This window comes from Aquarana catesbeiana, linkage group LG01, assembly GCF_042186555.1.
Source record: "Aquarana catesbeiana isolate 2022-GZ linkage group LG01, ASM4218655v1, whole genome shotgun sequence".
Taxonomy (NCBI): domain Eukaryota; kingdom Metazoa; phylum Chordata; class Amphibia; order Anura; family Ranidae; genus Aquarana; species Aquarana catesbeiana.
Window position 1 is genome coordinate 696,490,189 of NC_133324.1, and position 20,929 is coordinate 696,511,117.

At 40.6% G+C, this 20,929-nt stretch overlaps 1 protein-coding gene and 1 long non-coding RNA gene across 5 annotated transcripts in view; one reads left to right on the forward strand and one right to left on the reverse strand.

Annotated features, from left to right (window-relative positions):
• Nucleotides 1-14,718, forward strand: part of PLK4 (polo like kinase 4) — a 30,031-nt gene extending 15,313 nt beyond the window's left edge. For both annotated transcript variants that reach the window (XM_073603753.1, XM_073603747.1), the window contains exons 8-16: nucleotides 1,440-1,544; nucleotides 2,827-2,929; nucleotides 3,541-3,690; nucleotides 4,347-4,480; nucleotides 6,125-6,216; nucleotides 8,089-8,236; nucleotides 9,285-9,410; nucleotides 10,634-10,740; nucleotides 14,264-14,718. In XM_073603753.1, coding sequence (XP_073459854.1) covers nucleotides 1,440-1,544; nucleotides 2,827-2,929; nucleotides 3,541-3,690; nucleotides 4,347-4,480; nucleotides 6,125-6,216; nucleotides 8,089-8,236; nucleotides 9,285-9,410; nucleotides 10,634-10,740; nucleotides 14,264-14,363 — 1,065 coding nt within the window. In that variant the 3' untranslated portion in view covers nucleotides 14,364-14,718. The remainder of the gene's footprint in view (nucleotides 1-1,439; nucleotides 1,545-2,826; nucleotides 2,930-3,540; nucleotides 3,691-4,346; nucleotides 4,481-6,124; nucleotides 6,217-8,088; nucleotides 8,237-9,284; nucleotides 9,411-10,633; nucleotides 10,741-14,263) is intronic.
• Nucleotides 1-20,929, reverse strand: part of LOC141111466 (uncharacterized) — a 66,552-nt gene that overhangs the window by 33,224 nt on the left and 12,399 nt on the right. The gene's annotated exons all lie outside the window — the stretch shown is intronic.

A 20,929-nucleotide genomic window follows, 5' to 3' on the forward strand; every position in this document is an offset into this window, starting at 1 on the left:
GTCGTAAGGTCCTTCAGGCAGTTGTCCCTCCCTAGACTGGTAAGTTCTGGCTCATCGTCTCATGGGCTGTCCTGGAAGACGCTTGGAGAAAAGCTGAGTTAGACTTACCGGTAACTCCTTTTCTGAGAGTCTTCCAGGACAGCCGGATTCCCACCCGGTATTGTCTAAAGTTATGTGTATTATGCATATGTTTTACAGGGTCCTATGGTTCTTGAGAATACTGACATGGGCCTGGAGGACCGCCCTTTTATCTGGTGGGGGTGACGTGTTTCCTGTCCTGGTAGGAGGAGCCCAAGGTCTCATGGGCTGTCCTGGAAGACTCTCAGAAAAGTAGTTACCGGTAAGTCTAACTCAGCTTTTCCACAGCAGTTTACAACATGTATAGATTCCAAACACAATTCACACGTAGGCTCGACACATTTCAGAAATCCTTCTTGGGAGAACATGTGAAGGAATCCAATATATTTAGAATCTGCTCTGGATCTTTTTAGGAATATAATTAACTGGAACTCGTAACATGAACATATTTCCCCAAAAAAAGGTGCATCCAAAAAGCTAAGATGGAACCACTGCCTTTCAGATAGGCACCCAGAAGCAGCAATTGTCACTTGTACAGACATAATCTTCAATAAGGAGATTAAGCCCCAATGGTGTAGCTACAAATCGCTGTATGCTGGAACTATGTAAATACTGCAAGACTTTAAGATTCACTCCCTCTTATGGATTTGGCCTTGGAAGCCCCTATTGTCTTTTGAACACACTAGCTTTGATTGCCACTTCTGCTATATCAGTGACTGCTCCATATTGTGGTGATGTAGTTTCACCATTAGGGTTTGATCTCCTTTATTGAAGATTATGTCTGAACAAGTGCTAATTGTTTCTTGGCTACTTCCAGTTGTCTCCAACTGAAAGACAGTGGTTCCACCTTGGCTTTTTGGATGCACCTCCTTGTTCAAGTTATTTATATTCCTTGATACTCCTGAAAATAATTCAGAGCAGGTTCTAATGTATTGATTCCGTCACAATTGGTTTGATACTCAGTCGGGGTGCCTAAAATTTGACTTGTGTCTTAGTTCAGAATTCTGGGAAAATCAGTAAACCAATCACACAAGCAGGAAATTACATTTTTAGGGGCATTCTATACACCTCCGGGTTGCCATTTTGCAGCAGTTGCTCATTCAACAGGGAATGTCATTTTTTAATAATAAATTACAACATGGTTTGTGTAGCAGTTGCATATGCTATATATTTTTTCTTAATTTTCCCACAAAAGTGCACGTGTCACTGAGGATAGATTCGCCCATCTGACATGGCTTTAACTGTATCCAAATTTCACTACCTGTTGGTGAAGATTTGTCACTGTATTGCAATCTATAATTCTATTTACTGTTTATATGCTTTCTTTTCTTCATTATATATATATATATATATATATATAGGTGAGCATTCTTGATACAGGAGACGTTTGCATGGAATTTTTAAAAGAGCAGAATTCTCAAGAACGGGTTAAAGAGGTGCTGCGGATATCATGTGATGGCAACTTAGTAAGTGCTTCTCTTCTTCAACACATGACGAGACAACCAACTGGTTTTTGTTTTGTGTTTTTTGCATCAAAATTTGTGTTTACAGCTGTATATTCCCCCCCATTCTATTTAGAGAGTACCTTTTAAATAAAACACACATGCAAGATAATGGCACTGCAACCCAATCATGCAATCGGGGCCGGTAAGAACTCTGTTTCCACTTGCTGTGCCTGACTTGTGGTCTCCACCCCACAACACAAAAGTCCTTGAAGTTGGCAACTAGGTGCCTTTATTTCGTCCAAGGAGTCCAGTTTCCAAACAGAGCTGACATTAACGCATTTCAGCCTATGAAGACCGTACTCATGGTTCCAACTATGAGTAAAGCCTTGATGGGCTGAATCACATTAGTGTTGGCTCAGTTTGGAACATGTGTACTCCTTGGACGAAATAAAGAGAGATTGTATTCATCTTCACCTGGTTGCCAACTTTTATCTACATGGAAGTACCTTTTTGATTAAAACTTTTACTGATGCGCCCCCGTCCGCTCACATCTGCTTACCTAACTTCCAGAATTATGACCTTTTTAGTTGCTTACAGCCTTTTCTGACAAATCTTTCAGACCTTGACTTGAATGGGGCCATAGATGGCTGGAGATCCTCAGTATACAGCTCAAGTCTAGTCAATGGGGCCAGCACTGAAGAGAATAAATGGCTGAAGGACAACTATCTTTTAAGTTACTATAAAGATCTAATTAAATCTGCAGAATTTATTAATTTCAGATCTGTAGTTTTTTAACCTTACGTGTTTCTATTTAGTGTCTAAATCAGTGGTCTCCAAACTGCAACCCATTGCCTGCCTTTATCTTTAGAGGCACTATTCCTCCCACTGGCACCAACGATGGGGCATAATTTCTTCCACAGACAACAAAAATGGGACACTATTCCTCCCACTGATACCAACAATTTCTCCCCCTAATTACAAATACCGGGCATTGTTTACTCCCACTAGGCACAGTCCGGCCCCCCTAAAGTCTGAAAGACAGTAAACTGGCCCTTTCTGTAGAAAGTTTGGAGACCCGTGGCCTAAATAGTCAAAACTTTAAAAAATGCTTTTAAGGCTCGAGTTATTACTTTATGAAAGCTGATGTGCCATTGCTCTATGGGATCTGTGCCAAATGTCATAAAGATCTTGATATTTGATTTTTAGCAACATAATGTCTATTTGGTATAACAGCTTGGTTCAATATCTGATTTTTTTGTGTGTTTTTAATGACATGATTTGACCACTTATGTTTTCTTTTCAGATATATGTGTATCATCCTAATGAAGGCAGAGGGTTTCCTCTGGATGACAGGCCTCCATCGCCCCCAGAAAGCATGCTGAGTTACACTTTCGAGAGCTTACCAGGTATTATACAAATAAGCATGTTCTTTGGTCTAGCCCCTTCAAGTAAAGCTATAATGATTTTGTATAGGTTTTATATACACGCTCTAAAAACTAAAGGAACACTTTGAAAACACATCAGATCTCCATGGGGAAAAATATCATGCTGGATATCTATACGGAAATTAAATTTATCAACCTTCAGAGGGCTGAACTCAAAGACACCCCAAAAATCAAAGTGAAAAAATGATGCAGCATATATATAAAGTGTGTGTGTGTGTATGTATATATGTGTGTGTGTATATATGTGTGTATGTGTATATATATATATGTGTATGTGTATATATATATATATATATATATATATATATATATATTATATGTGTATAGTAAAATATTGCCTTCATATGGCTAATGCATTATAGATTCTGACTCAGAAAAGCAACACCGACTGCTCCTCTAAGAAAAATTGTTCTGAGACTCACTCTAGGCCCTTGTTGTAGCCAGTGCCCGTAAAAGGCATTTTGTATCAAACTGATAATTGTAGTTTGCTTTTCTCCTCGTGGTCCGTGAACATTTGCTTTCTTTCTTATTTACCTTGTGTGTGTTTTTATTTATTTTTTTTTCTTCCCTAGAAAAATATTGGAAGAAATACCAGTACGCATGGAAATTCACAGAACTTGTCCGGTCCAAAACTCCAAAAGTGACCTACTATAGTAGATATGCAAAATGTATGTTAATGGAAAACTCTCCGAATGCTGATTTCGAAGTCTGCTTTTATGATGGTGAGTTCTATGTTCTGCAAAAGGAAAATAGATACAAACAAGGAAAGGGCCTGAATAATGTAAATAAGACAAAGTAACCCTATTACACAACAACATTCTTTCTCATTGGATCAAAAAACAGAGCTTCCGGATAAGAGGGTACAGAATGAAGAAGGGTGCCTTCCTAATTTTTAGCATTTTAGAACACTGCTAATATGAAATGTGTCGTCTTTATAAGCCCTGATTCACACGGATGCCTTTCAGAGTGCATAGAATCACATGACATGTGAAATTGCATGATTTTCTATGGAGGCCGTTCACATATATGCAGTGTGATTCCGATGTGTTCTTAAAAGGGATCCTGTGTGAGTTGGGAGCGGAGCTTTGTGTTGTAATTTCTAGCTCCATAGATTTGAAAGGTAACTGCTTGTAAAACGCTTATCTTTCCTAAGATGACACAATTCCTGTAGTTTTCTGGAAGTCTTTGCTGTGTTCCTGACCTGCCTGAGACAGAGACCAGGACAGAAATCACAGCTGCATCCATATCGCATCAACACGCAGAGCAGCTGTTGCTTCAAATTGCACTGCAAAATTGAATGACACAAAATCAGTGTGAACCTAAGTGTAAGTGCTATTTTAAATATTGTAACATCAATGTTGTATTTCATATTTGTTAGGAGCTAAAATCCAAAAAACAGCAGAGTTCATTCGGATAATAGAGAAATCTGGGAAGTCCCACATGCTGAAACACGGGAGCAGAATAAGTGGCATGGGCGATGAAATGAAATCTTACATGGATCATGCCAATGAGGTAATAAGATAACTGTTAATATAAACACATATAATCGAAGAATTACATAGAAGTGCATTTTAAAAGTCCTCCCTCACCATGTATGTTAAATGTGGAAGATAATCTTGTGATGTGTAGGAATATTTTTACACCTCTGCACACCTGTTTATCCATCTGCAGCTTCGCTGAAAATAAAAGGTACTCTAAGGGCTCATTTACACTTGCTTCAAAAAACATTATACCCCATATCGCTTTCATGGTGCTTCAAAGCGCCTTCAAAGCCTCCATAGAAGTCTGTGGCTCAGCTCGCTTACAGCACTTTCAGCTTTTGAGAAGCTTTTATTCAGCTTTGGCTTTGTTTTGGAGATATTGCGGGTATGAGATATCAGCACAAGATACAGGGCATCTGCCAAGCTTTGTTAAAGCTTCAAAAAAAGTATAATTGAAGCCTCAAAAAAGCATGTTGAAGCGGTATGCGATTTAATGTGTGTTGAAGTCAAAGTAATGCCTAGTACACATGATCAAAAAATCTGATGAATAATATGGTCTTTTGAAGCGATCATACGATAATCTGATCGTTGGTACACAGCTTTCGAGAACCAATCACAACAGTTCATGCAAAATTATCCAAAGGGACAAACCTGAAAATTTTTCTCACCAGAACAATTGATTTTTGTTTACTCAGAACAATATTCACCCAAAAAACAATTGGAAGACCAAGGCCACACGTGCTCAGAAACAAAAGCATACATTACAATACAGTACAACACATTATAAAGTTGTATTCTGTTGCACGAGAATTTTTTGTAACTTTAGTAGCCTATTGGTTTTCGATAGGATACTAGCATGCAAAAAAAAGGGGGCGATCATTCGTCCAATATTATTGGACCATTTCCTAAATATAGTGGCTGCAGTTTGTTTTGTACGTATTTTGCAAGTACAGAAATATACCAGCTGATCCTGCCAGTAATTTAGCGAGCCCTGAACTTCCTGTGCACTATAATTTCACGCAATATCAGCTCTTGCCAGCTGTTTTTTGTAAACTACACCCCCCCTAATGATATTGAAGGGGAGGGGTGGGGGTGTTCAGCAGTCTTGTCCTTTTGTTAACAACGCTAATTATTAGTGGTGCACGGAAATAAAAATTTAGGATGCACTTGGCCGATAACCGACATGGACGGCTTAAAAAAAAAATGTACTGTAGATTTTTTTTACATGCTTGTATTTTTGACTTTTTAATTTAATATCATAAATTTAAATTAATACAAATTTATTTTCGGCCATTATCGGCACCCTTTTTTTTTTTTTTTTTTTTTTCTATTTCCGGACGATAATTTTTGGCGGCAATTGTTGGCACATTTTTATCTACTGGCAAAAGGCAGATAACCCTATTTTCGCCTGATTATTTTGTAGATACAATACAGTCAGTTAGTGTTGTCACCATGAGACAAGAAGTGTGTTTTAGCAGGATCATTAGTTGAAAATACAAGGGAAAAAACAACTATTGCTGCAGAGCCTTCTCAGGGCCTCGTACTGCTTAGGGCCATGGTAAGGTAGAGATCCCATGGAGAGCATGTTAGAAAAAATTGTTCTATAATATCAGCAGTATATTTGCAGTTTTATATTAGCACTATTTAATCTCGGTTACTACTACATGCATTGCAGAGCCACCAGGTTTGTCTTTCCTTGGAATCAGCTGTTAACGTTGAAGAGAAAAAAGACGAAAATCTTTCTTTATTCCCTGTAACGTTTGGGAGGTAAGACAAGTTTCTTTATAGTTGTGCAAAAATTCCACAAGACATCATAAAATAGAACATACACATGTTGGACCTATTTTTACATTGATGGCTAAAAGCAGTGGAAAGCTTGCCTGATAACCAAACCTGTTTAACCACTTCACCTCTCACATCTTTTCACCCTCTATGGATCAGAGCAATTTTTATATTTGTGCTATGGAACTGTTAATTCGGCAATAGCTTTGTCATTACTTAAGATAACAAGGTTATGCAGACACTCTGGTCCAATGCTGAGCTGTCAGCAGCGGCTTCAGTATGGGGGCGGGTGCAGGAAAAGCAGCCGACAAATGGAAGCCCCATAGTAAGTCTATGGGTGATGTCACTTCCCAGGCATCTCATAGCCATTGTTGGTTCTATCCTGTACACAACATCCTCTGCTGGAGACCGGACCCGATCAGCTTCAGAAAAGGTAAGTATAGCTTACCTTTTTTTTTTTTTTTTTTTTTACCTTTTTTTGTTTACAGGGTTAGATAGATTAGGCTTAGAATGTGGCAGAGAGTAGGTTTAACGTTAGTTTGAATTTGACTGGAATTCCACTTTCAATAAAATTTGTTTGTTTTTGTTACACTTTTTTTTTTTTTTTTTTTTTACATGCTGTGTGCAGAGCAGTATAGTGGCACTGTAGTGCTCTGGGAAGGTGGTGAGCAATAATTCTTATGAATTGCCATCCATTCATAGCATTCAGTGAGTGACAGATTGAGCCGCAGTGGAGGACGTCATATGACATCCACCTAGCATGGGAAAGCTTTTATGTGCTAAATCTGCACATAAAAAGTGTGCATTTTATTATGTAATTTGTCCTGTTTAACCTCCTCACGCCCGCGCTATAGCCAAAAAACTGCTACAACGTGAGCCTAAATTGCTGGGAGGGCGTCCATGTAAGTCCTCCTGTGCAATTAGCTGCCTGCGGGGCACACGCGGCACGCTGTGATGATCAGCGAGTCAATGAGACTCAGCTGATCAGAGGAGGGGCCAATCTCGTGATGTAAACAGAAGATTGTAATCTGCTTTCATGCAAGGGTTGGAGTGCTTAAAGAAGCGTAACGCCTACTTTCAGGTGGAGCTCTGCTTTAACCGACATCATTTGCAGATCTAAGTTAATTTAATTGATTTCCAGTTGAATGAACAGAAAGATAAACAGGAAACATGTTAATTGTATCTTTGCGTCTGAACAAGTGTTTTCCTAAACACCGAGTCGGACTGCTTTTTTAATGGCCACAGCTTTACTCAAAACCAACAATTACAGTACACTGGGATGGGGTTTCCAGAAGCAGGACAGAGAGACTAGATGTGCTACACATGTCCTGTGTACAATTACGTTTTTTTTTTTGTTTTTGTTTTTTTTGTTTTTTGTGTGTGTGTGGCACACTCAAAGTCTGGAACCATTTAAATTACACTAATTTGTTCTACAAAGTCCCCTTGTCCAGAGTCGCCACAGTAGGTTCAATATTCCAAAAAGCAATAGCATTTTTGGTAACTATCAAGGATACAATTGTATATTATATTAGTAATTAAATAATATACATTTTTTTTTTTTTTTTTTTTATATAAGGAACAAAAACATATAAATATTCTCTAAGGAGTATAAGGAGGACCTGTACCTTGAAAGCAGTAGTTTTTTGTAAGCAACTGGAACAGTGTTTGGCTAAGAGATATAGTATTTATTTTGGTGCCGAGTGTGTGAGGATGTATGGTTTGTTTCTGTATTTCCAGTACATTATGCATTTTGGATTCTACGCACATAATGCAACAGATTAATGCTTAAAAGCATAGCATGCAGCCATAGATTGTGTCGAGAAACGCTGCTTTAAGTTTTTGTTTTTTATTCGGCAGGAGACCAATAACCACAGATTCTCCAAAGCCACTTAAAGAACCAACATCTACTGGGGAGAGAGGATGTGGACATAATGATCAAGTCTCTAGCAACAGGGTTTTAAGCAGCTCCTCGTCTCCCAACCAGATGCCAAACATCAATCCTTCTGTAAGTAGAACTGTTCATGTAGAAGAGTACATATCTAACATCTAAACCGTTAATACAGCACGCCTACAGCTACTAGTTTTTAAAGAATGGTTCTCAAAGCAGGTTAAAATGTTAGCTGTGGAGGGTAAAGTGGAACTATAGGCAAAACCTTATTTTTTTTTTTTTTTTTTTCATTTTAGACATTAATGGCTGTGTGTTGAGTTATTTTGAGGGGACAGCAAATTTACACTGTTATATAAGCTGTACACTCACTACTTTACATTGTAGCAAAGTGGCATTTCTTCAGTGTTGTCAAATGAAAAGATAGAATTAAATATTTCCAAAAATGTGAGGGGTGTACTCACTTTTGTGAGATACTGTGTGTGTGTGTGTGTGTGTGTGTGTGTGTGTGTGTCAGGGGTTGGAGTGCACACACACACTCCAGTGCAATTTTATTCTGCATCAAAAACGCATGGACAATGTTTATCATGAATTCCAATGGCCCTAGTTCACACAGGTGCAATGCGTTTCAGTGCAGTCAACAAAAGTAGAATATTTAGCATTTTTTTTGTATGGAACGCTGCAAAATGCATTGGAACGCGCACATCCTCAATTGTCCCTAATTCAGATGAATAAAAGGGGGGAAAAAAACATACTGGAATGCATCAAAAACAGCGGAGAGCGCTAAAACGTGCATGCAGAAACTCATCCGGAACGCAGAAAATGTGGTGTGAACCACTCCTTACTGTGCTTTGCCTCTACCCTTCTCGTTCGATATACAGTGACTCTAGGGCAATACATTATTTTATTTGGTGATCCGTAATACAAGGTTATATTGGAGTACTGAATTTGAATCGCTGTGCAGAATAGTTGATGCTGTCATGATATAGAAGTTTTTTTTTGGTTGTCTGTGTTCCAAAATGTTGTGGAAGATTTTCCCTTGCATCTGTTCTGATATAGTTACTGAGATAAAGTTCCGCTTTAAATGCCCTATAACTGCAAAGCTAGTTACTATTTTTTTTTTTTTTGTGGTTTTGTATGTATTTTTAATTGTTATTTCTTGCACCAGATGCTGTCATATGAAGGATCTGTATTTTCTGCTCAGACTGCTACTACCTCCACTAAAACCCACACTCCAGATCCAAGCCATGTCGTTAAATCTGTATTTGTTAAAAACGTAGGATGGGCATCTCAGGTAAATTTAAAAAAAAAAAGTATTGAAAACTGTACAGAATTTTGTCTAATTTTCCGCTGGATTATTGCATATTTAAAGTTTTGTCACGCATAACACACACATGCATTTGCTGTTCCTAAAAGTAACCTTTTATTATTGCTATAATGGTATGTGTACTTCGAATATTTACCTTTTAGGTACATAAAGTAGTCAATGGAAAATACTGTAGTTTGTAGAAAGGCTCTTTCCGAGCCTGCCAAGCACTACCTAATGTCCATGGCTAGCATAACTATAGTAAAGCCCCATTCCAGGCAAAATATAACCCCCATTACTCCCTCTAACTTAGACCCTTTTCACACTGGGCTGTTTTCTGGTGTTTTTTTGCGCTAAAAATAGCGCCTGAAAAGTGCCTCTCATGCCTACCCAGTGTGAAAGCCTGAGTGCTTTCACGCTGGGGCGGTGCGCTTGTAGGATGGGGGAAAAAAAGTCCTGCAAGCCGCATCTTTGGTGCGGGAGCAGTGTATACACCACTCCCAAAACCCCCCTGCCCGTTTAAATGAATAGGCAGCGCTGCCAAAGCGCCTGCAATTCGCTTCGGCAGCGCTGCAACACGGGCACTTTTAACCCTTTTTTCAGCCGCTAGCAGGGGGTTAAAAGTGCCTCTAGCGGCTGTAAAGCGCTGCTAAAACTAGTGGCGCGTTACTGCTAATGCAAGCACCGCCCCAATGTGAAAGTACCTTTTACTGAAAGCCCCTTGTTCAGGTCCCCCGGTGTTTCCGGGTGCGGGGGACTGCTAATACAGAGATGCAAATGGTCCCTTGCTGGATCCTTTGTGCCAACCTCCCTCCTTTTGAAGCCTGAGAGGACCCCGTCACTGGAAAGTCAATAAGAAATGTCCATGTCACGCAGGCAGGGACTTGAACAACCTAAAGAAGGGCCCCACAGGAAGTAAAGGAAGAGAGAATTCTTAACACTGCAGCACCATGTGACTGCAGCTTTAGGTTTAAGTAAAAGTGGCATTTGGTTCGAGTTTCTTTTTTCACGTTTTTACTCCAGCGAATTATTAAGGAAATAGCAGTATCCCGGAGATGGACATTAAATTCTTAGCATCAGGCAGCAAAGGTCATATCTATAAAATCATCCCCGTAGCTAAGGAAATGCTCCAAGGCCTTTTAAACCACTCATATAACGCAAATGCCTTTTTAAGATTCTTGTTGAGTTTAATTTCTTTCTCTTGTAAACAGCTAAACACAGGGGCTGTATGGGTGCAGTTCAACGACGGCTCTCAGCTTGTAGTCCAGCCAGGAGTTTCTACAATTATCTATACAGACCCAAATGGTCAAGTAACAAGGTATGGAAAATGCTTAAACCAAATGTTTTTAATCTTTTAAATATTTAAAATACGTTTTAAAGCGATTAGAGTGACTATACTGTAAACCTTCCCTTTTTAAAGTTAATGCACCTGCACTAGATTCATTGGCTTTAACTTATTGCTGACCAGCCGCTGTCATTTTACAGCGGCAGGTCAGCACAAACCATTATAGCTATACATCGGCTCGCGGGATCAGGATAGCAGACACGCGCGTGCCCACTGCACGGCGGGGGTGCTGATGCTCGTGGCTGACGGTCATGATGACTGCCGGCCACAAGCGATCGTGAGCAGTAGACAGAACAGGGACGAGTGTGTGTAAACACACACTTCCCTGTTCTGTTCGGAGAGGAGTGACAGATCGTGTGTTCCTATTAGCTAGATCCTATTAGCACGATCTGTCACTTCCTCTAGTCAGTCCCCTCCCCCTTCAGTTAGAATCACCTCCCAGGGAACACAGTTAATCCCTTGATCGCCCCCTAATGTTAACCCCTTCACTGCCAGTGACATTTTTATAGTAATGAATGCATTTTTATAGCTCTGATCGCTGTATAAATGCCAATGGTCCCAAAAATGTGTCAAAATTGCCTGATGTGTCCGCCACAATGTCAGTCACAATAAAAATCGCAAGATTGCCGCCATTACTAGTAAAAAAAAATAATAATAAAAATGCTATAAATCTATCCCCTATTTTGTAGACACTATAACTTTTGCGCAAACCAATCAATATACGCTTATTGTGCTTTTTTTTTTTTTAACAAAAATATGTAGAAGAATACATATCGAGCAAATGTGTGTTTTTTTTTTTTTTTTTTTTCAAAATTGACGCTCTTTTTTTGTTTATAGCGTAAAAAATAAAAAACGCAGAGGCGATCAAATGCCACCAAAAGAAAGCTCTTTCTTTAGTTGCTAAAAGCTATATCTCTACACATGATTGTATTTATCCCTCTGCCAATAAGAGACGTATTGGATTATTTAATTTTTTTTAATCATACTTGGGTGGATGCAGCACCGAACTGAACAATCAAACACTGCTGATCGCTCAGTTCTCCCTGCCACTCTGAGCAGAGACAGTCAGTCACCGCTGTCTGTTCTGCCCCTCCAGCGCTTATTGGAACGCTGGGTTGTGGAGGGGGTGGGAGCTGCTGGATCAGGCTCTCAGCAGCTCACTGAGAGGCTGAGCCAGATGCTGGTCCAGGCTCCTAGGTGGATCCTGACCATATGGTTGCGGTCTTTTCCCAGCCTGGTTCTATGACATCAGCCTACAGCGGTCTTTGGCTGTACTTCTCTTTTAACATTTGTAGTGAGATTACTTCATGTGTGTGGCAACTGTGATGGCAGAAGGAACTCCAAATCTATCACTTCATGTCTGTTGCTATGGTTTTTCAATGCTGAAATGCAAATGATTACTTTCTAACTGTAACATAGCTTTTATGTGATTTCTGATTTTTTCCCTGTAGATTTGCATAGTATATATGTAGTAACTGAAATGGTTTTATAGATAGTTTGCAATTCTCCGTTGATGTATATGAAAATATGAACACACCATAAATGCAAGGAGAAACTGTAAGGGCTTACGTAGATGGACACATGCAATATGATTTCAACTGCTCAGTGTACATTTGAGATCAGTTGAAGATGCTTCTGACCTCAAGTTGCTTTTAGATTCCCTTTTGTATTTGAAAATGCTTGACATGTTCATATGTGTGTACGGTTCTTAAAGGATATGTCCCAGTCGTTTTTGTTTTTTTTTTTCTTTTTGATAGAATGGTGGGGGTTATAACTTCAGGCTGGTTATCTGGGGTTCTGTAAGAGAGACTTCCCCTCACATTTTGTCAGTGAGTGAGAACGGTTTTGCCAGATGAGAGGAGAAGGCACACAGACCGCAATATAAGCCCAGGTTTGCACTGATGCGGGTTAGAAATCATGCGATTTCAGCTGAACTTGCACGATTTCAAACTGGCAATGCAGTCCGACTTTAGGGGAGATTTCACAGATGTGTGCTGATTCCTGCACGGATGTCGATTTAAATCGCCCCCGAAGGGTAGTACAGGAACTACTTTTGGAAATCGGTGCCGCAAAGTTGGCGCCACACCGATTCGGATGGTGCCATTGCTGGCAATAGCCGCCGATTTGGCATGCAATTTGACATGTCAAATATCGTTCGAAATCAGCCCAATGTGAACATGGACTAAAGCTGATTTTCCTTCTCATATCTACCCCCATGTCTCTTAAAATTGTTCACAGCTGCATCATTCATTCTCAGAGATCTGTGGAAGACAGACTTGTAGTCCTCAAAAGACTATGAGAGTGTGCTAATTGGCATGCTCATAGTCCATTAAGGCCTGGTTCACACCTATGCAGGTTGCAGTTTGCATTGTCCAGGTGCATTCTGCATTTTTCAATATGTGTTTTTGATCCATTGAAGTCTATGGAACCAAAAACCAAAAAAAGTCCCTGACCCTTTCTACAAAATGCACAGATGTGAACATGACCCAGGAAACCATATTAAATGGACTGTAGTGTGTTTGTGCAAAACTGAAAAAGCACTAAAAAAATGCACAGGTGTGAACCAGACCTAAAACTTCCTGCAACTCATTAACTGAAAACCCAAAAAGAGCTGTAGGAAGTGTCTGCAGGAGCCTGGCATTGCACCTACAATCCACTAATTGCAGGTGCAATACTTTGCAGGCTCCTGTGTAAAAAAAAAAAAAATAAAAATAAATAAAAATAAATAATATATAATATTATATATGTGTATTTGCACAATTTATTTTACCTGCAAAAACATTTGAATTTCGTTTTTTGGTTAAAGGTGAACTTGGCTTTTAAATACCGTATTTATTGGCGTATAACAAGCACCCCAAGTTTAGGAGGGAATTTTAAGAAAAAAAACTTTTTAAGGAAAAAAGACTTACATTTAAATGCTCATCAATGCAGCCTTATCAGTGTCCATCTGCAGCCTTGTCAGTGTCATTTGCAGTTTAAATATGGCGCCGCCGCCGAGATACACAGAGCCGGTCCTGTGTATTTCGGCTCTTCTTGGCTCCGCTCGCAGTCCCGCCCTAAGTTGGACATAACACAGGTCCAATGGCGAGACTGGGCGTGACTGTGAGCGGAGCCGAGCGCCACCGATATACATAGCCGAGTGCCACCGATATACATAGCCGAGTGCCACCGATATACATAGCCGAGTGTACTCTGCTAGCTCCGCTCACAGTCACGCCCAGTCCCTGTGTTATGTCCATCATAGGGCGGGACTGGGCATGACTGTGAGCGGAGCTAGCAGAGTACACTCGGCTATGTATGTATATCGGCGGCCAGCGCTCGCTCCGCTCACAATCAGCGGGGGATTGGCTATAACACGCACCCGCGATTTTAAGGGGGAAAAGGTGCGTGTTATACGCTGATAAATACAGTAGTTATACCCAATATAACTGGTGGAATATGTATGCTGGGATCAGATACATTTATTCTGAAGTAACAATTCCATTTTGTTTTGTAGACATGGAGAAAATGACAGACTTCCAGACTACATCAAAAGCAAACTGCAGTGCCTTTCCTCCATCCTAATGCTCTTTGCTAACTCTTCCAGCCATTCATGATGAAAAGTTTCTTGTACATGACTGTGAATAACCTGAGCCACCAAAACATGACCACTTTCATCAAGGGACTATATGGCTATGTGTCTATTTTCAAGGGACCTGTGTTCTTTTAAAACCCTATTCCTCCAATAATGTCTGTGGATTCAGCATTCTTAACCTGTAAATAAGAGTAGCATTTACAGCCACATTTATTATCATGGAACTTGTGTGTCCTGATCTGTATCTGTCTATGTAAATGTTGTATGTTTTGTAAAGCATATTTTTTTATTTTTATGTTAACTTATATTTGTAATTATTCTCTAATGAAATGTTGCTGCAGTAACACGAGTAATAAATGCAGTGATATGTACTGTTACGATTTTTAACAAATATTAATACTTGCAGCAATTGCCAAGCCAACACTTTTTTTTTTTTTTTTTTTTTTTTTTTTTTTTTTTTTTTTTTTTTTTTACTTTACTTTTGCAAATAGTGGAGATTGGTTGAACCCAATTATTTGTAAGCACCTGGAGAAAATTGCAAATATACTTCTATTTCTTATGAAGCCAAGTACAGCCTATTCTATGTTTTATAAATCTTTTTGGCTATAAGCACCTTGCTATAGAACCACAGGGTTTGCTTTCCAGTTGATTAGTAGTTGTAAGCTAGCTCTTTACAAGGAAACATCTTCCTCGTGCCATAACTTCTTTCAAACTACTTTTTATTTGGGAAGCTCCTGTTATCCACATATCTGGATGGAAGAGGTATGAATCCCTATTTCATAGCAACAAATTGTAAAGGTATGCTGTGGTAGAGAACCTCCTGGGGCGTACATTATCTGTACGATTTCCAGAGGAAAATATGAAGGCTGCAGTTGCTGACTTCTCACTCTCCAACCTTTTGTTACCTGGTCCTCTGGCTTCAATACCTTGTTACTTACACAGAACATGAATACAGATGAGGAATTTAAGTACTCTCGGCTTTCTAATCTGCTTAGTACTTCCAGGTCAGTGATGCATCAGACAGTACTGATGCCGTGGTGGGGCAGCATAATGGTTAGGTAACTTGCATTTTTAGCAGGAAGCTACTAAGGGTAGCATCTATGTTTCTTTAAATAAAATTTACTTTAAAAGCTATGCTTTATTAAAAAAATATTATTCTAAAATCTATCCAGTTTCAAAAGCTTCTACCTAGGAGCAGGTATTTGCTACAGAGCCTTTCATTGGTAACGAGATAGCTTGCCTGTGTAGTGGGCGTTCTTAGAAAATTGTCATAGAATTGTATTAAATTCCCCTGTGTGTGGGTGTGTATGTATATCTGCCTGATGGGATTGATCGAGCCACTGGCCCCAACTAAGGCGATTCAGACTTTGATGGAATTACTGCTCTATTGTGCCCTTCAAGCAATCTTTTTAAGATTGGGGGGGAACCTTGCCACTATACAGTATAAGCCAACATATGAGAGCAGGGTCTGCCCTGTGAAATTCTATAGAATTTGGATGACCCGGCAGACAACTTGATTGTGATGTATGGCTCTGCTCTTCCCTCATATTTACCTGCATGACTTGGTTAAGAAGGTAGTGTCTGGGGACCTTGCTCTCAGCCTAGATGGAGCAGTGTGAGTTTTAGGATTGCATACCCTCTATTTTTATGTATTGTGATGCCATGAGAGATGTGTTTGTATTCCCCCTTTTAGTATTGCCCCTACTTTAGTGTACTAACTGGTTATTTTGGAAAACTGAAATTTTTTGTGTGTACTACTTTGGGCTGTATACCTAGCTGTGGATTGGACACTCAGATTGCTAGATTGTAACCATAGTTCTACTATTGCTTACAAAAAACAAAAAGACTGTTGCAAATAACACAAATGTGCATACGAGATCAGTGATATGCAGTTTTTTCTAGACTTGAGTGGTGACTGGCCTGTTCTATAACCTGTACCTTTTAGGATCCAAACATACAAATCCTTTGCTAATAAATGCTAGTCTGAACAAAACACATGGATCACATACGCAAAGGTATTAGTTAACCTTTTGCTACCCACATAATGCACATGTGAAGTGGCAAAGGGGGCGGGCTTTAATGCCCACGTGTGTCCATGGACGACAGAGCTTTTCGTGCTAAAGTAATGATTGGCTCACAATCATGGGACCAGTGTGATGACCAATCACAGTGGCCACATGATTTAGCAGACCTTCCAAGGCATAAAGACACAGTTAAAGGGACATCAAGGCTGGGCAGAAATGGGTAACTGAAGCTTGTAAATACTTGTCTGAATATTGTCAGATTTCTCAAACACAAAGTATGTGGGCATCAAGAAGCTTTCTTGAAGTCTTTAAAATATATCAGACAGTGAGTTAAATGCACCAATGCTTGCACATGCCTTTAAACGGCTTCTCAAGTGTCTGTGGGGCCCTGAAACCCAGGGTATTCCAATATGGAAATTTAGGCATTTCTTACAGATATGGGAAGCTTGCTGACAATATTTCACACATTTCTTTTATTATTACCATCATATTATGCAGCCTTCACTTGCATACAAATATTGGAAAAACTTCACTTGTAGGACCTACCTTGCTGAAGCAGTCATCTGCATTAGAGTTCTCTAAGGAGGTGATAATCAGTCAGGTGCAATTTTTTTCCCCAAGAGAAGCTGGTTATGTCTTTACAATTCTACCTTCTCCATAGGTATAACGGAACACATTGGCCAAAAGCATACAAGATGAAGCATTCAGCAGATTTTTCATGATAGTCTGTTTCAAGTTTTACTAGCCAACAGTTATGCATGGTTGGGAGCAGGCTAGCTCTCACCATTACAAGGAAGTGATGGATTTCTTAATAGAACACACTTGTTTTCTGGGGATTAGAGCAGATGTTTGAAAACAAGCAGATCAGGAGTGCTAACTTTTACTTCATGCTTATTCCAAATTAATGACCCTAAAATGTATTAGGGCGAAGCCAGATAAATTGTATTTTCAAAGGAGCTCAGCAATGGCAACCTCCGGATTCACTACAGGTTTTAATTTATTCAAGTTCTCTATAATTATCTACTGACCCCTATAGTCTCCGAAAGCATGTGTGTCATCCAATACTCTGGCACACCTTGGTCAGTATTCTATTCCAGAATATGGCTTTCTTCTGTTTCTTTTTTTGAAGATGTGTGTGTGTGTTTTTTTTTTTTTTTTGACACATACCAAAAACACAATTAAAAGAAACACAAACAACTTGGGAATGGGAAGTGAGCACCACCCATGCAGGGGTGTTGGGTTAATATCAGCACATATATGACCAATCAAATGCACAAATGGCACATGGGATAACACGGTGTGGTACAGAAGAGATGTATAAAGTCAAAAAGGTACATTGAAAAAAAAAAAAAAAAAACAACGTCCCTAAAGTGGATGTAAACCCGATTCATAAAATTTGAGCTGGGCACATATACAGTGGGGATGGAAAGTATTCAGACCCCCTTAAATTTTTCATTCTTTGTTATATTGCAGCCATTTGCTAAAATCATTTAAGTTCATTTTTTTCCCTCATTAATGTACACACACAGCACCCCATATTGACAGAAAAACACAGAATTGTTGACATTTTTGCAGATTTATTAAAAAAGAAAAACTGAAATATCACATGGTCCTAAGTATTCAGACCCTTTGCTCAGTATTTAGTAGAAGCACCCTTTTGATCTAATACAGCCACGAGTCTTTTTGGGAAACAAGTTTTTCACACCTGGATTCAGGGATCCTCTCCAGTTCTGTCAGGTTGGTGGACAGCCATTTCTAGGTCTCTCCAGAGATGCTCAATTGGGTTTAAGTCAGGGCTCTGGCTGGGCAATTCAAGAACAGTCACGGAGTTGTTGTGAAGCCACTCCTTCATTATTTTAGCTGTGTGCTTGAGGTCATTGTCTTGTTAGAAGGTAAACCTTCGGCCCAGTCTGAGCACTCTGGAGAAGGTTTTCGTCCAGGATATCCCTGTACTTGGCCGCATTCATCTTCCCCTTGATTGCAACCAGTCTTCCTGTCCCTGCAGCTGAAAAACACCCCTACAGCATGATGCTGCCACCACCATGCTTCACTGTTGGGACTGTATTGGACAGGTGATGAGCAGTGGCTGGTTTTCTCCACACATACCGCTTAGAATTAAGGCCAAAAAGTTCTATTTTGGTCTCATCAGACCAGAGAATCTTATTTCTCACCATCTTGGAGTCCTTCAGGTGTTTTTTTTTTTTTTTTTTTTTTAGCAAACTCCATGCGGGCTTTCATGTGTCTTGCATTGAGGAGAGGCTTCCGTCCGGCCACTCTGCCATAAAGCCCCGACTGGTGGAGGGGTGCAGTGATGGTTGACTTTCTCCCATCTCCCGCCTGGAGCTCAGCCACAGTGATCTTTGGGTTCTTCTTTACCTCTCTCACCAAGGCTCTTCTCCCCCTATAGCTCAGTTTGGCCGAATGGCCAGCTCTAGGAAGGGTTCTGGTCGTCCCAAACGTCTTCCATTTAAGGATTATGGAGGCCACTGTGCTCTTAGGAACCTTAAGTGCAGCAGAAATTTTTTGTAACCTTGGCCAGATCTGTGCCTTGCCACAATTCTGTCTCTGAGCTCTTCAGGCAGTTCCTTTGACCTCATGATTCTCATTTGCTCTGACATGCACTGTGAGCTGTAAGGTCTTATATAGACAGGTGTGTGGCTCTCCTAATCAAGTCCAATCAGTATAATCAAACACAGCTGGACTCAAATGAAGGTGTAGAACCATCTCAAGGATGATCAGAAGAAATGGACAGCACCTGAGTTAAATATGTGAGTGTCACAGCAAAGGGTCTGAATACTTAGGACCATGTGATATTTCAGGTTTTCTTTTTTAATAAATTGCAAAAATGTCAACAATTCTGTGTTTTTCTGTCAATATGGGGTGCTGTGTGTACATTAATGAGGAAAAAAATGAACTTAATTGATTTTAACAAATGGCTGCAATGTAACAAAGAGTGAAAAATGTAAGGGGCTCTGAATACTTTCCGTCCCCACTGTCTATGGAGTGTTTTGTTATCTCTCTTCAAAGCACTAAGTCCTGTAGCTTTCTCCTGCTCTGTTAGCCTGATAACTTCTCACGTGTTCTCCAAGAGGTGAGATAGAAGTGTGTGTTGGGGGAGGTTGCTATAAATAGATTAGCACACAGCTTGCCATCTAAGAGCAGACCTCTACGCATTCTTTCCTGACAGGTTCCATGGCAGCATACGTGTGGGTAGGCTCCGCCTCCATAACTACCCAATAGGACCCCTCTCCCATAAATCTTTGCTCTAGGCTGCTATCCATGTTCCTTTTTTGTCCTCCTCCGTAGGACCAGGTGTTGGTTCTCCTACCTGAAGATAACCTCCCTACGATCGATGCTGCCGAGTGCCAAAGATTCCTCCGATAGGCCCTGACTGTTAAGCAGGGTATGGAGTGTATAGCAGAGTAGCGCTGAAGATTGGATTGGTTCATCTATGTGCGCACGGTCTGTTTGCCTAATGTTTCAGGCGACCATTATCTGCTGCCAAGTCCAGTGTGTGTGTGTATGGACGGCGGTTCCTTGGCCCAGGTGATCGTAGGTGGAGGGGTAAGTTTTTATATTTATTCACATTTGGCAGCAGTGTTTATGTGTTGTCATACCTCTGTGTGTTTTTCCTGCTTCATTGGTGTCCTAATCGGCGCTGGCGCTCTCTGCGTTCCAGCAGCTGCTCTCTCTGTTACTTCCGGGTACCGGCGTGCGCTCTGCGCATGCGCGGACCCGATACGAAGTCGAGGCTTGGTTCGCGCATGCGCACGAGTGTCTCGCGTCTGACGTCGGCGATGACGTCACGGGCGCCACTTTTAAAAGCTGCGAAAAGCCTACAGAGCCCTGGGAATGATCGTGGGGGATACGGCGACTTCCCGGGGCAACTATCTTGGTGATTCAAGGTAAGACAATCTCTATTGTCTGGGGGTGGAGGTCTGTTGTCAGTCAGCTGAATCTGTCTCTGCAGCTTCCTATTGTATTGACACCATGGACTCCTCACTGCCCCCTAGTGGCCAGCCCGCTTGTAGCAGGTATGTTTGCAGTTATGCTTTTCTGCCTGTACAAGGATTGAGAGTAGGATTTTAGGACACCAGCTGATTTCTATCTTCTCTGTGTTTCTTTCCTCACAGCCCTCCTAGGTCTGATCCACACCGTAGTTCCCATAAAGGAAGTGGATCATCAAAATCACACCACCGGCAATCTTCCTCCAGGTCTAGCCATCATAGATCTCCTGCCAGATCTGAACAGCGCAATAAAAATCCTTCTCACCCCCCTTCATCTCACTCTAGAGAGAGTTCAGGAAAATCATGTTGGGGTTGCAGGATGCCTGTTCCAACAGACAAATCTCTCTGTGATCACTGCTTCTCTAAAGCTGCAGATGAGAGGGATGGTGCAGACCAGCGTTTGGAATCTATGGTGAGGCGGGTTGTGAAAGAATCTCTACAGGAGAGAGAGGCTCAACAGCCCCATGATTCCCCATCAGACCCACTATGCCCTCCAGTGGGAGAAGGTTCTGTGCATGAGACATGGGAGTCTTCCCAGCCAAGTCACCCTTCTGCTC